The sequence below is a fragment of the Grampus griseus genome (genome assembly GCF_964374135.1).
Source record: "Grampus griseus genome assembly, chromosome: 10".
Taxonomy (NCBI): Eukaryota; Metazoa; Chordata; class Mammalia; order Artiodactyla; family Delphinidae; genus Grampus; species Grampus griseus.
Window position 1 is genome coordinate 73,354,000 of NC_139004.1, and position 16,098 is coordinate 73,370,097.

At 45.1% G+C, this 16,098-nt stretch overlaps 1 protein-coding gene across 4 annotated transcripts in view; it reads left to right on the forward strand.

The window, feature by feature from the left end:
• Positions 1 to 3,960: 3,960 nt before the first annotated feature.
• PXK (PX domain containing serine/threonine kinase like) overlaps positions 3,961 to 16,098 on the forward strand; it is a 75,478-nt gene continuing 63,340 nt past the window's right edge. For all 4 annotated transcript variants that reach the window (XM_082663301.1, XM_082663299.1, XM_082663302.1 and 1 more), the window contains exon 1: positions 3,961 to 4,134. In XM_082663301.1, the coding sequence (XP_082519427.1) occupies positions 4,033 to 4,134 (102 nt within the window). In that variant the 5' untranslated portion in view covers positions 3,961 to 4,032. The remainder of the gene's footprint in view (positions 4,135 to 16,098) is intronic.

Consider the following 16,098-nt stretch of genomic DNA (forward strand, 5'->3'; position numbering starts at 1 on the left):
ACAAAAACTAGCTGGTTGGCTTTTTCATTTTGAGCTCTGTACAAGTTGCCAGAAAGAATGGCTCTTCTAATGAAAGCATGGGTGACCCTCAAATCAGGAAGTCCCCTTCCAGGTAATTGCGAAGTGGCTTTGTACAGGGTCACAAGTGGAAGTGAGTACAAAAGTACTGACTAAAATATGAGGCCAAATTGTACTAGCACTTTCCACATAAGGGCATTATAAGACTGCAATTTATGTAATGTTTGATTGCCACAGAAATGTATACCCATCTTAAGCAATTTCAGTCTAATGTACTGGAAAATTGCTTAACAGCTTTTTATATTCTATTAGAAACATTTCCATATTGGTGAAGTGCCACTCATTTCTTTTTCTGGGCAGCAAATCTTAAGTAGCAGCAGGGAAAAAGCCTCACCACAGCCACCATTCATCTTGTGTATTCAGCTAGAAAAAGAAGAAACTGCTAAATGCACATTCGTACCTCTTAGGTAACCACAGGTTTTCATTTTGTGCTGAATTGTTAGTCATTTTTCTTCTATGTTCTCAGAGTATGATTAAGAGACCAATTTACTCCCAAAGAAAATTGCTACTAAATTACATCTATTAAGTTTTTATATTAAAACATACTCCACCAAAGGTTGACAGTCACTCTGAGCAGTTGTGCCACTCTGAATGCCTCATGTACTGGCATAATTTATTAACTGGCTCTATTTGAACAGAATGCAAGTGCTGTGGAATTACTCTTGGGCTGCAGTTGAGTATCTCCAGTGTCCCAGATGTTTCACTTCCTTTGTTCTTGGCTTTTCTTCATATGGATTACAAACACAGCAGAGGCTAGAATTCTCGACATCTTCAGAGAAATTTTGAGTTGGAGCAAAATCGTAAGAAAACCCAAAGACAAATGTGGACATTACATAAATAGAACAGGATTAATGGAAGGCTCCACAAGCAGTCGATTTCTAGGCTACAATCAATTTTTAGGGCGGCTCTTAGGTAGGCCACAGTTCATATGACCTTATAAACCCTGAGCAAAATTCCTCTGCGATGTGATGGAAAATAACCCGTAAGGGAAGTAAGAAAGATCAAATGTGAGTTGTTTGATTTATCCAGATGGTGAATATTTAAAGAAAGTCATTCAGAGTTGGGAGGGGATGCTGCTTAGGAAGCACTGAGTTTTTCACAAGCTTCTATGTCTTGATTTGTAGAGCAGTTGCCAGGTCTAGAAGCAACCTCACTAAAACTCATTATCTTCAGTCAGTCTGGCCAAATGTCAAGCTGTTAGATAAACAACCTGTGGGCCATCTAAACATTTGGCAACGTGCAAGAATGTAAATTTTTTTCCCCTCTGCCAGCCCTGAGTAGTGTATGTGGCAACAACTAAGGTACTGCATATCTCATTTGCTTTACCCAGCATGAGACTGGAAGCAAAGTTGATTTGATTCAGATCAGCTCTGGACTGGGGAGTTGCCCCACCTTCAGTATGAGCCACTTCAAAAGCCAGATGGATAGCGAGGCTGTCATAGGATTGGGGCCAGGTCTCCAGAGGATCTATTTAGTATTTATTCTGAGAGGTTTACTTTAGTCAAGAATTTCTAGAGAATGAGAAAGGCTAGATTGAGAGTGTGGCTTCATTTCATCAAATATCTGGTTTCTCAGTTTCGTTTTCATAGTAAGGAAGACAACAGGCTGTCACTTGATGACCTTTGCAACTCAAAGGTTATATAACACCATTATTTTTCTCCTAATCATACAAGTAGATTCACTAGAGACATTTTGAAAAGTGCAAGAAAACAAAAAAATAGCATCATGATTCCACTTGCTAGAGACCCTCAGTTAATACTTTGGTGGGCTTCCTTCTGGTGTTTTTCCTAAAATATATTTTTAAATCTTGGGATCATAAAATGTATATATTGCTTTTTTCTACTTACTGTTATATCTAGAGCATTTCCCAACATCAACATCCTTTGATAATCTCATTTTTAATCATTGCAAAATATTCTGTTTATGATTGTACCATGATTTGTCCAATCTCCTATTGTTAGATATTTATCCTTGAGTGCTGTATATTTGCACTTGTCTCTGATTATTTCCTTAGGATACTCTCCTGGAGGTGGGATTACTGAGTGAGAACATTTTCAAAGCCCTTGATATGTGTTGTCAAATCCCAGTTCCTAGTGCCAGGCCTATTACATGCTTAAGTACTCAGTAAATAATTGTTGAATGCATAAATGCCTTTTGGAAAGGTTGGACCAATTTATACTCCCACCAGCGGTATGCGAGAAGAGCCTTTTCTTGATCAGCCCACGTGATAGGAATAATGATTAAAGCAGAATTTTGGTTTCTGTGATTCTGGTAATGAAATAACCCATTTGCCTTAAAGAAATGGAAGTAAAAAGTTGAACCCTCCCTAAGTGATATATAGTTTTGTTTTAATGGACTGCTGCTTTTAAACACACTGGGACAAACATGGAATGCAGGAGAATTTTGATTATTTTAGGATGTAATCATGAAGTTCCATGTTTCCCTCTTCATATCTCTCCACTGAGTCTTGGCTTCTAAGTCAGTCTGTCATGGCTACTTGGCCACTTAGAGTTGCCCAACAATCCCCTTAAGCTTGTGATCTGGGGCAGGTACCCTTTAGATACTGTCTGGGCTTGTGCTGTGATGTCAGATTGTGGTCATGGTGTTTCCAAGAAATTTTGTTCTTTTGTCTGAAATGTAGAAATTTAGGGAAGATAAATTTAAGAGTTAGAAACTTCCATCCTGAACTGTAGGGGAAGGAAGAAACTAATATTGTCTGAGGTTTTATTATGTGCTGAGCCCCTTCCCATCCTACTGCATTCCTCATATCAACCCTTCCAAAAAGTATTATCTCCATTTTGCAGATGGGGACTGGGGCTCAGAGAGGTTGGGTAACGAATTCAAGGTCACACAGCTGGTAATTCCTGGAGCCCTGAAGATCCTGGTCATCTAATTCCAAGTCTAACTCTCTCCACTGTCCTGGGACACTGCCCGGGGAGACAGCACTGTGGGTGGGCCAGGATTATGGCCTTGGGTTCAGGCAGATGGGGCCAATTTGGGGCTGAGAAGTTGGTGGCAGAGTTCTCTGGCTCTGGTTTGAGATTCTTGGAGCCAGTACAGTGGGACTGACCACCGCAAGCCTGAGGTTGAGAGTTCTCAAGTTTGAAGGCCTTGTGGGCTGAGCTAAGAGCTGGGGCAAAGGGTAGAGGTTGGGAGTTTGTGGACCAATACCCAATTTTTAGGGTCCCCAGTTCAAAGAGCTCTGGGTCTGAGGGTCCTGGAGTCTTAGGGCTCCAACTCTGGGGTCCAATCTTGAGGGCCCAGCTGTTAGGTTCTTGGGTCTGAAGAGCCAGGTTCACGAGTTCCCCATAAAACCTGAATCTGAGGGGTTTGTTTTAGAAAGTTTCTGGGTCTGCAGGGCACAGACTGAGGGTCACATCCTGAAGCCCCTTTTTTTCTGGGTCTTAGGGTCCTTGGACCTGGGAGGCCTGAGTGGGAAAAGTCCAGTTGTAAAGGTCTCGAGACTGAGAGTCCAGCTTCTGAGGGCCTAATGCGAAAAGCCCATCAGCGAGAGGCTTGGGATCTTTGCGCCTGAGGGTTCCCGACCGCAGGGTTCCTGACCGCTGGGCCCAAGACGCGGTGTTTTCGGCTCTGAGGACCTCTGGAGGTGATGATGGCTTAGGGTGAATTGCCCCGAGATCTGAGGCCCGGTGCTAAGGGTACCGGGCCTGCGGTGCGGCCACGTGGAGGCGCGGGTCCAGGGCAGCGGTGACTGCGACAGTTTGGCGCTAGGAACCCGCGGGAGGCGGCGGGGCAGAGGGTTGCCAGTGTTGACAGCAGCGGCGGAGGGGAAGATCGGCGCTAGGACCCCGAGGACCCGGCGGGCGGCGGCGGCGCGTGGGGCGGCGCGTGTTGACAGCGGCGGCGGCGGCGGCGGATCCCGGCGGGCGACGGGAGTCGGCGCCTCTGGTTCCTGCCCCTGGTCCCGAGGCGGTGGTGGACGGGCGTTCCGGGATGGCCTTCATGGAGAAGCCGCCGGCCGGCAAGGTCCTGCTGGACGACACGGTGCCGCTGACAGCAGCCATCGAGGCGAGCCAGAGCCTGCAGTCCCACACGGTGCGCGGCCCACCGGGCGGGCGGGCTGGCGGCGCGGGGCGGCCCCGGGCCCTGAGAGGGCTGCGGGCGGCCGGGCGGGGCCCGGGGCAGGGGTCGGCGGCCCAGGCCGAGACGGCTCTGGCGTGGCGTCGTTCCTGGGCCAGGGTCCCCGGGGCCCAAGCGGTCGCTGAAGTCCGGAGGGGTTGAGGGTGGGAACCGCAGCCCCTTGGGCCAAGGAGTGGGAGGGGCTCGGCGGTGCCCTGGAAAGGGACTCCGAGTTGGGGGAGGTGTTGGATTCCCGGGCCCACGTCGGGCCGGCGGAGTAAAGAGACCACTCAGGACCCTCTCATCCGTTTCTGCCCTCCGCCAGCCATCTCCTCCTCTTTGGGGCCAGTTTCCCTCCTTTAGGCTGGGGATATCGGTGGTGGGGTTGAGGGTGTGCCAGGCCAAATGGAAGTGTGACTTTAGAGCCTACTTGTTGGGATAGCTGCGGCCGGGGTCTGCAGCCCCATTTCCAGGTCAGCTGTTTGACCGAGGCACGGGGAGATGGTGAGGGAGGCAGTCTGGGCCCCTGCTGAGGCAGGTGTTTGAAATTGCTCCTTCCCTCCTCTAACTTGCTCTTTAGCAGGCAGTGGTAGCAGTCATGTGAGTTTAAAATCCACTGGAGTAGCATAAAGGAGTAGTAGGTCCTCATAGTAAACACAGGCAGAGTTGATTTCTGTTACATATAGGGTGTTTTATGGGTCTTTAAAACCGTGGTTGTTTTCATTTACCTGTACCTTGTTTTTGAAAAGCACAATATAATTTACAAGTAATAAACCCAGAAACCAGCAAAAAAAACAGGAGCTGCCAGCCAGTGGGACTTTGTTTGGGAAATGATGAATGGGGAGAGAGAGATTCCTTAAATTGTAATGTTTTGTTAGGTTCCCACATCAGATTCTGGCTCAGAGGCTTGTTTGTTTACCATTGCAGGGCGTTTGGGGTTCATCGTCTGGAGGCTAAAGCCCCACAATAGCCTTCTGTTTCTCCTTTTGCTCAAGCTGTTCTGGCGACTTCAAAGAGACCTTTTATTCTGTTGTATTAAAGTGGGACTTTTTTTAACCTCAGTTTCCTCTTCCGACAGCCATGCTTTGTAGGGCTTGGATTGTTCAAAGTGTTCATTTCCAGTTAGGAAAATGATCATACATTTTCTTTCGTTGTGCATGTCTTTAATCTGTTCTACAGACTTGTGAGAAGGCACCGTATAGGACAGAAAGGAGTGGGGTTGAGTCTTTTAGGCTTATTTGGTACTGAAAGTCCAGAGAGAGAAGCTTGTAAATGCTCACAAACCACTTCTTCCAGAAAGCATTTCATGGTGGCCACTGCCCCAAGCCATGTGCTCACCTCCACCTTAACCTTGATCAGTTTATTCTGTATTTACTTCTTTAGTTTACGTCTCCCCCAGGCTGCGAGAGGAGCAACACTTTTGTGTTCATTTTTGGGTCCCAGCTCCTGGCATCTGATAGGATTTCATGTGTTTTTGAATGAATAAGTAAATGAATTATAACCTTACTTCGTCTTTTTTTCTGTTTGTGTAAAATGGTAGTGATAAAAATTGGAGCAACATGACATCTGAGGTTCTGCGTTAAAGGGTGTGTGCTGCAGCAAGGTGGTGAAAGATGTAGTAGGATTCCATTTTTATTGCAGAGATTTTCTTTAAGAAATAAAGTAAAATAATTTAGGGTAGAGAATGGCAGTTCCTATAATGATGACTGAACACAGACAGTGACTCACAGGAGACACATAGAGGCAGATGTGGTGGAGTAAAAAAAAATGCAGCATTGTCTTGCATAATTTTTGACTGTTTTGTGTTCTTGTCATTTTAGCTGTAAAATCTAAGAGTGAAAAGTATTGCATCAGCCCTGAACTTTATTGAGAAAATGATACGTGATGCAAACTTTTTGAACTATTAGTGTCATAAGAGTAAGTCCCCTTTAGAACAGGAACTGTTGGAAATTGTTTTGGAAAGAAGTAGTTGCTAAGGGTGGTCTACAGAAGAAAAAGGCATTGTTTTCTGTTGGGAAGGTTGAAGATGGCTTTCTGGCTTGTTAGCTGAAGGGAGATGGTATCCCCAAAGTCAGAGGACAGTCCTCCCTTTCAAATGCCGAATCTCTAGGAAGTTGCTCCTTGGCTGTAGGACAGAAACCTACAGAGAGGGTACATAGTGGACATCCTTTGGGTTGGAAGAGGCAGGACCTTAATATGGGTTTGGGCTGATGCTAGTCATGTGATATCATTGGTTGGGCAAGTCACTTAACCTTTTTTGATGTTTAGTTTCGTCATCTGTAAATGGCAATAATAAATGCCTGCCCTGCCTGTCATCCACAGTTGTTACAAAGATCAAATGAAAAAAAAAAAAAAAAAAGATCAAATGAAATAATCTTTATGAAGTATTTGTAAAGTGCATTCCTTCCTTCTTCCATCTATTCACTTTATGGCGCCATATATGCAAAGGATTAAACACATTAATGCGTTTTTATTGCAAGTAAGCGCATTTCTGTCCATGGTTGCTTTCATTTATCAAGGTTGTTTAGTCTTGGGAAACAGGATTTATAGCAGGAAATTTTTTGTTACCTATGATTTAGGATTTTTGGACATGGGAGGGGAAAATTCTGTGGATTGGAAAATACAGGTGCCAGAAGGATGAAGGGAACACAAGATCACCACCAGAAAGGCATATTGGGATAAGCAGCTGGCGGAATACAGGTGCCAGAAGGATGAAGGGAACACAAGATCACCACCAGAAAGGCATATTGGGATAAGCAGCTGGCGGAATACAGGTGCCAGAAGGATGAAGGGAACACAAGATCACCACCAGAAAGGCATATTGGGATAAGCAGCTGGCGGAAGGTGCAGGTTCGTAGGTGATTCTGTGCCTGAATGTGGTTTGAATGACTTTATTTTGACTTTTATGGAGCCCATATAATTTAGCTTCAGGAAATAGAGCAGGCCTCTGCTGCAAGGAAATGAAGCTTCCATAAAATAAGAAAGGATGGTATTTAGGGATGCTTTCAGTAAGGAGAATGGAGGGTGGGGGGCGTGGAAAGGGAAGGATTTTCCTGACAAAAGGGATTCTGGTAAAAAGCCACACAGGTAAATTGTGGGAAACTTTGGGAGCATTAAGAATGAAGACAAGGAAATATGTAAGTTCTTGACTAAAAGGGAAAACTTTTAAAGTCAGTAGACTGAAGAAAAATGCTTACTTAGCTGAAACAGAAACCAGAGGAAGCTGCCAGTTTTGGAGAAGGTTGTTATCAAATACACATATCTGGTTTTTGCTGGTGACTGTGCTGTAGTGCCATAGCTCTTAATCTCCATTTCCTCCTTTTTAGGAAGGAAAAAGGTTCTCGGAGGTTCATCTGAATCAGGGCCCATTGATTCTGTGTTTGGTGCATTTTGTTCTTGAGAAACAAAAGATAATTTCAGTGGTATTTGAGGCATAACAGAGTATTTTAAAAGTCTGTGGAAAAGATAATATTTCATGTTAAGATCTTTACTGAAAATGGATCTCACCTTGAGCCTTTGATTTTGGAAACTGCATTCCTGCCGTTTGTTTATTCAACAATACTCATTCCTTCACCAGAAATGTACTGAGCACCTAGTTGAGTGCCAGGCGGAAGCTGGAGATCTGGTGGTGAACTCAGCCGCTTCTGCTTTCATGGAGCTTTGTTCTATGGGATTCTGAGATCTTCTGTCTTCCAAGGTGTATACAAGTCAACCAGAATCTCTACCTGTCATAACACAGATACTTTAAAGTTCCTTTTGTGGCTTGGTTTAATGAGCTTCAGCCTCTTCATCAGTCACCTTTTTTAATAGTCTTTTAAACTCTATTCACGTATCACTAGAATATCTGTTCAAATGGGATGCCAAAACAGGAGACGTCGTTGCCTTAGAGATCCTGACGTTTGAAGGCAATCCAGTGCTCAATATCAGAATCCATCTCGGCTTCCTTTGGAGATGCTATTTGGAGATTTCTTTCAAATTCCAATTTATACTGAATATTTTGAAAGTTTTTTTGAAGATGTGTGCCTAGACACGTAGAGACAGGATGATAGTTAACTTGCAGCACTTGCACACATTGTAAGAAGATAACAGTAGTGGTTTTCTGGGAATCTAATTGCTGGTCTTCCACTTGGTTATATATTTTTCTCCGCTTGTCCTTGAAACCCACGATGGGTGCAGTTGGAAAACTGAGTTGGAAGCTTAGAGACTGGTAATTCGTTAATTTGTAGAGTCAGTCTCTTCTTCATTCTCTTCCTATTGAAGAAGTCAATTTTTTCACAGCTTCATTTAGGTGCTGAGGACTCAATTCTCCTACATCACCTCTTTCGAGGAGTATCCCACTAGAAAGGTTTCTTGTGGGAATACAAATAAGAAACTGGCTGTAGTTACTAGAAGGAAATGCAGGATTCTGGGGCTAAGGTTTATTTTATGTGAAAAGATAATTTGCTTTGCTCGCCTGGGGGCATAGTGGAAACAGCCACCCATGTGTACACAGCTTCCCTGTGGGTTGTGGTCTTGAGATTGTTCAAAATACAGGTTGTTGATTGGATGCCTAAATGGGTTCATTTGGGGCAAGTTAAACAAACCCTCTGTTCTCCACTGCAGGCAGGTAGTGCTAGCAGTTGCCGGGGCAGCTTCACATGAAATGAAGCTCCTTTCAGTCCCACCCTGAAAAGGGCAGAGCTGGACCCAGACGTTGTTTTAGAACTCAGAAGTGTGTGGGGCGTTGTGGAGGGAGAGCAATAGGCTTTTCCCGTTGTTCTCCCCTGAGCCTGGAAGTCATCCTTGTCCGTGACTTTTTTCATGGGTAACATGCACATGGTTTGGGGAAATTAAGGTGTGCCTCTACTTCTGGGTGATGAAGGGGGCCCCGTTTCTTCAGTTTGAAACTTTTGACTCAGGGCTAAGGAACAAGTACTTCACCTTGGTTAAATACTCCGACCTCAGCCGGGGGAAGAGTCTATGCAGGTTGGCCATTTTGTCTCTGGCTGACTTTCTGATCACCAAATTTGAGGTAAATTTGGCCATTTCTAGCTAAACATCAAGGTATCACGTGTTTCTTCCTGCTTACTAAAAGAGTACAGTTGAAAGCAAAAGGGAATTCTGTCTTCAAATAATACAGTAGTCACCTTTTGGTGGCTAACAGGTATTTATTAACATAATGTTAGCTTGGGGAATCCATTGCAGAGCAACAGGAGTCTTCCTGGAAAGTTGTTTGTGTAACAGCTTTATATAATTCACATACCGTACAGTTTACCCATTTGTGGTATACAACTCAGTGGCTTTTAGTATATTCACAGAATTGTATATCTGTCGCTATACTCAATTTTAGAACATTTTTGTTACCCTGAAAAGAAGCCCCCAACCCCTTAACCCTCACCCTGGAAAGTTTTATAACATTGCAGGATGCTAACCTCGGGATATATTCTGAGTCCTTTAGCTCTTTGGGTCCAGCTCATTTAAGGATCTCGTCAGAGGGACAAATTCTCCATAAACAGTCATACACACGTTTATATGACCTCTCAGAACCTCACTGACCTGAAGCCTGCTCTTGGGCTGTGGATCTTCAGGCTGGAATCTCTGGAAAAATCTTGAAAACTGTAAACTTGGAGAGTTACTTATTTCAATTGGTGAGAGATGTGCATCTAAAAAAATGTGCTGCACTACCATATATACCCTTACTTTTTTTTTTTTTGCCACGCCCCACGGCTTGTGGGATCTTAGTTCCCCGGCTAGGGAACCCGTGCCCTTGGCAGTGAAAGCTTGGAGTCCTAACCATTGGACAGCCAGGGAATTCCTACATACAGCCTACTTTAAGAAAACCCACTGCAGTTGACCCTTGAACTACACGGGGGTTAGGGCACCAGCCCTCCTTGCAATGGAAAATCTGCATGTGACTTTATAGCCAGCCCTCTGTATTGGAGGACTCAACCAACCACGGGTGGTGTAGTACCGCAGTACATATTTACTGAAAAAAATCCCCGTGTAAGTGGACCTGCACAGTTCAAAGCCCTGTTGTTCAAGGGTCAGCTGTATCTAGAACAGTAGATGAATTATGTCCTGTTAGTGTGAAGAGTCGCTCTCAGTCACAGCCTGCCTGGGGCAGGTAGGTGTGCATGCCAGGTGACTTAGTAGACAGAGTGCACAGGGGAAGGGCAAAGGGCGCTGTGCTGGAAAGCCCGGGCCTCGGATCTGCCTCTTATCACAGCACTTCTGTTTATGATATCCAAACAAGGCTGCCCACATTTCTTTGACATGGCTCATCAGAAACAGGCCATTTCTCCTCATTAATTCAGCTGAGGCTTTTTTGGGGTGCTGGGAGGAGGGAATGAATGGAGGATTGCTATGGGACAATCCTGAATCAAAAAATGTCTGAGGACCGCCTGGAGATGTGAAAGGGAAGGAGTGTTGTTCATCCATCCTTCCTTTGAGCCTGCCCTTCCCCAGGGGACAAGTGATTTCTTGGCCGGGACTTCAGTCCTGCAGGCTTTGCTCTTTGCAGAAGCAGAGGGGAATGAAACCCGAGGCGGGCCTGCTCACATCAGACCTCTAATGTCAGGGTAAGGGTCTGGCCAGTGCGATGGCACCCACTGACCCAGCAGAGCACAGGGAGTGGCTGGGGGCCCATTGTCATGCTCTGGGCATCTCTGCCTGTGACCAGGTAGATAACCACACTCAATAGCAGCCTTGCGCTCATTTGTCCCATGGGTCCTTCTCGAGCTCCAGTTCTTTCCGGGCAGTGTGGTCAGCTCTAGGGATGCAGTGGGGAGAGGCCCTGCTCTTGGCGCTCTCAGGCTTTTGAGGGTGGAGAAGTGGGTCTGCGCTTGGAGGGCACACCTCTGCCCCTTCTCAGTCCTTAGATGGAAAGGGCCACATGGACCTCTTGTTCTGCCCATGTGGATGCCTTTCTCTTTGAGGTGTTTTTTTTTTTTTTTTACTCTGAAATCCAGCCTTTCATGTCTATGTATTGCTATTTTGATTCAGTTTCAAACCATGTTCCTGCCACATAGATAGTAAGCATTCGGTAAGTATTGTTGAATGCGTGAGTTTGTTGAGTGAATGCATTTATTCAAGGCGCAGCTCAGGAAACCCTTCCTGTGGACTGCTACCCACCGTCTTACCTACCAAGCTGAGTGTGATTTCCTTCCTCTGAAATTCCCATTCAGTTTTATTTGTCCAAAAGTTGCAAGCATTTTACACACCGATTATTTCTTATTCCCTGTTTTCTATTTACACCCTCCCTTTCCAACACACGTGAAACTGTTAATAACTTGAGGAGGGGGCAGTGCCTTAATGATCTTGCTTAATCTCTCCAGCCTCAGTTTCTTCATCTGTGAAGTGGGGATAGTAAGAGGATGCTAGGGCTGCTGTGAGGATTAACTGAGCTCAGACACATGGGGCGTTCTGAACAGAGCTCAGCACACAGATCTCACTGTTCTTGTTGTAGTTTATTACCTCTGTATTTTCTAGAGCACTAGTAACTTTTTAGGCACTAGTACTTTTTAGGTGTTGAATGGAAAAAGGAAAATTATTTATTTAAAAGTATGTCTCACTGTCAACTGTGACTGCTAACAAATAGCAAAAAACCCAGTGACATCTCAAAGAACACTCCCACTGCCCTTTCACCCCTGCTCATTTTCCCCTTTTACCCTGGAGGGACACCCTGTGACAGCCAGGCTCTGAGATATAGCACAGGGTCCCCTGCCTGGCAGCAGAGCTGGCTGTTGGTGTTCAAAGGTGGCAGAAGAGGTGGAAGAGGCAAGTGGGCAGGCCACGGGCTCAGCTGCGGGCCTGGCAGAGGAGCTCCTGTAGGCCAGGCCTGAAGGGAGGAGACCCCTGGCCAGTGCCCATTTCATCTCCTCACATCCCAGCTTTTGTTCATCGCCAAAGGAATCCCAATGTCAGTTCACACCACTTGACCTCTGGCAGCGGAGTGAAAAAATAAAATAACCCTCTGCGTTGTTCTTTTTCCTGCCACTTCCTCTGACAAGTGACCATGCTAATTGACATTTGTGGGAGTAGGGGACAGCTGACATCTTTCAGAACGCTGCTTCCTGAGAAATGCATTTATATTCTATGTGGCCCAGCTGTCTTCCTTTCCCCTAAGAGGAGTGCAGTCAGGCTGTGGGTGTATATCCTGGGCTTGGATGCAGTCTGCTCTATGAATGAAGCACACAGTTTCTGCCGTGTCAGAAAGCCTCTAAGATGTTGGGAACATTAATGAGCATTTATGAAGAGTCTTCTGCGTGCCAAGCACTGTGCTGTGTATTAAAGTAAAAAGATGAATGAAATAGGGAGCTTATATCCTGGTAGAGGTGGCAGACCTCTAAACCAAACAAGAAGTAAGGTATTGGAAGTGCCAGTCTGGAAGGATTGGGACTTTGGGATTAGTAGATGTAAACTATTATATATAGGATGGATAAACAACAAGGTCCTACTGTATAGCACAGGGAACTATATTCAATATCTTGTGATAAACCATAATGGAAAAGAATATGAAAAAGAATATATATGTGTATGACTGAGTCACTTTGCTGTACAGCAGAAATTAACACAACATTGTAAATCAACTATACTTCAATAAAATTTAAAAAAAAAGAAAGAAGGTGTCAGTCTGCCCTGGAGCAGGGAGGGCAAAGTGGGCGTGGCTCCACCCAGGTCCTCCTGGGGGAACTAAGAAAGGCTTAACAGAGCCTTTCAGAGAACTTGTTCTAAATCAGCACTCCCCAGGCCTTTTTTTTTTAAAATACATCTTTATTGGAGTATAATTGCTTCACAGTGCTGTGTTAGTTTCTGTTGTCCCAGGCCATTTTAACTGATATATATATATATTTTTTTCATTATTTATTTATTTATTTGGTTGTGGCAGGCAGGCTCCTTAGTTGCAGCAGGTGGGCTCCTTAGTTGTGGCTTGCCAGCTCCTTAGTTGCGGCATGCGAACTCTTAGTTGTGGCATGCATTTGGGATCTAGTCCCCTGACCAGGGATCAAACCCGGGCCCCCTGCATTGGGAGTGTGGAGTCTTATCCGCTGCGCCACCAGGGAAATCCCTCCCCAGGCCTTTTTTTTTTTTTTTTTTTTTGCGGTACGTGGGCCTCTCACTGTTGTGGCCTCTCCCGCTGCGGAGCACAGGCTCCGGACACGCAGGCTCAGCAGCCATGGCTCACGGGCCCAGCCACTCCGCGGCATGTGGGATCCTCCCGGACCGGGGCATGAACCCGCGTCCCCCGCATCGGCAGGCGGACCCCCAACCACTGCGCCACCAGGGAAGCCCCCCAGGCCTTTTTTAACTTGCAAACTCTTTTTTTTTGCGGTACGCGGGCCTCTCACTTTGTGGCCTCTCCCGTTGCGGAGCACAAGCTCCGGACACGCAGGCTCAGCAGCCACGGCTCACGGGCCCAGCCACTCCGCGGCATGTGGGATCCTCCCGGACCGGGGCACGAACCCGTGTCCCCTGCATCGGCAGGCGGACTCTCAACCACTGCGCCACCAGGGAAGCCCTGCAAACTCTTTTCATAGTAATAATGAATTGTGAAAACCTCCTCTGGAAGTGATTTTAAATTTAAAAAATATTTTATTCAGATTAGCACATTTTTGAAAATTATATTAATGTTTGGGATCAGAATTATACTGGTTTTTGAAATCTTACAGACAGTAAGAATTGTGATAAGGTGAATAAAACTTAAGGCACCGATAAAGGGCTTTTTCAGACAATTTGCAGAATAACCATTTTTATATGATTCGCACTTCCTGTATTTCTCACTAATTTCTCACTAACTCATATTTTGCCATTGGCATTCCTTAAGCCTGCCTTTAGTCATGGTCCATTACGGGTGTAAATGAAAACATATATGACTAAGAACAAAATAATTTTAAAAGCTATGTAATGGTCAAAACCATGATAAACCAACTAAATGATGAGCACCCTCATCTGATCTCTGTGGTGCCTCCTGTACTTCTTGCATGCACACTTGGAGGCTCTTTACCTGTTTTGAGTTAAAGGGAGAAAATATTTAAATAATTATTTATTGACAGATTTTTTTTTTAAGTAGAAATAGAAACAGAAGCCTTGTAGCCTTTAACACATAAATTCTGCAACACTTTCCAGAGCCCCTAACTGTTCATCTTGTTCCAAACTCTTACTAATCCACCATAAGGATCTCAGTTTAAAAAAAACTAAAGAATGAGCAGCTATGTTCTCTGAGGTCAGGATGCATTTGCAGGCTGCAGGAGGTCATTAGTTCATTCAGCTGATACTGCTGTGAGTATGCCCCCGTGTTCCTGGCACTATCCTAGGCACTTGGGATGTAGGTCTAAGCAAGATAGACTTGGTCCCTGCCTTCATTTGTTCATTCATCCCACAAGGATTTACTGTGGAGGATTCTGGTGTGGAGTAAAAGATGGAAAAGGGGGACTTCCGTGGTGGCACAGTGGTTGGGAATGCGCCTGCCAATGCAGGGGACGTGGGTTCGAGCCCTGGTCCAGGAAGATTCCACATGCCCTGGAGCAACTAAGCCCGTGCGCCGCAACTGCTGAGCCTGCGCTCTAGAGCCTGCAAGCCACAACTACTGAGCCCGCACCTGGAGCCCACGCTCCGCAACAAGAAAAGCCACTGCAATGAGAAGCCTGTGCACCACAACGAAGAGTAGCCCCTGCTCGCCACAACTAGAGAAAACCCTTGCGCAGCAATGAAGACCCAGTGCAGCCAAAAATAAATAAATAAATTAAAAAAAAAAAAAAAGATGGAAAAGGGAGACTAGAGCCAATTGTGGGGCCCGTTGGATGCCAGGCTAAGGGATCTGAACATCAGTGAGGGGGCTTGAGCATATATGTGGCAGAAAGTGGTATTTTAGGACGCTTAGTTTGCTAGTGGTGTTCGAGGTTCAGTAAAAAGGGTGAGGGAAGGGGAGAAGAGAGTCCAGGGTGATAACGAAGCAGTGCAGTTAGAAATGCCACATCTCAGGTCAGTGGCAGAAGGGAGAGAAGGTAGACAGAGAAGGAGGAGCACATTCGAGGAAAAGTCTGCTAGGTAGGGGCCGGGAGGGAAAAAGAGGCACTAGAAATGATTAGAGAAATAGTACAAGGTAAGCAAGGGGTACCTGGTCTTCCCAGGAAGATCGTGAGTCTCAGTTTGGTTTTAGACAATACTTGTCATGATAACAGCTAACATTGTTTAAGCACTTATTATATACCCTTCCCTGTGCTAAGTGCTTTACATTACTTATTTGATAAGTTTTGACAAATGTAAATGTAACCACGGTGTAACGTTTTCATCACTCCAAATATTTCCTTGGTCCTCTTTGCAGTCAGTACTTTTCCTCTGATCCCTGGCAACTACTGATCTGCTTTCTCTTACTATTGTTTCACCTTTTCTAGAATGTCATATATAAATGGAATCTTGTAGGATATAGTCTTGTGTCTGGCTTCTTTCACTTAGCATAAAGCTTTGAGCTTCCTCCATGCTGTTGCATGTTTCTTTTTATTGCTGAGTAGTATTCTACTGTATGAATGTACTAGTTTGTTATCCATTCACCAGCTGGAAGACTTTTGGGTTGTTTCCAGGTTGGGGCTGTTTATGAATAGAGCTGCTGTGAACATATGAGAAATGAAAGTAGACACACTTTCATTTCTCCTGGGTAAATATCTAGGAATGGAATTGCTTAGTCATATGCTAAGTGAATATTTAACTTTATAAGAAATTGCCAGACTTTTCTAGATTCTCATTTGATTCTCATAACCACTGTGAATTGAGTTTGTTATTTTTCCCATTTTTCTGTTAGAAGAAAGTAAAGTGCAAAGAGGGTACGTAACTTGCCCCAGGCCATAGGACTGGGGGCAGCAGAACGAAGGTTTGTATGATGCTAGTGGACTTTGAATGAAAGAGATACCAGTCGGGAGCCATAGCCAACCTGATCTGTTATTACGGCCACACCAGTATGATGGC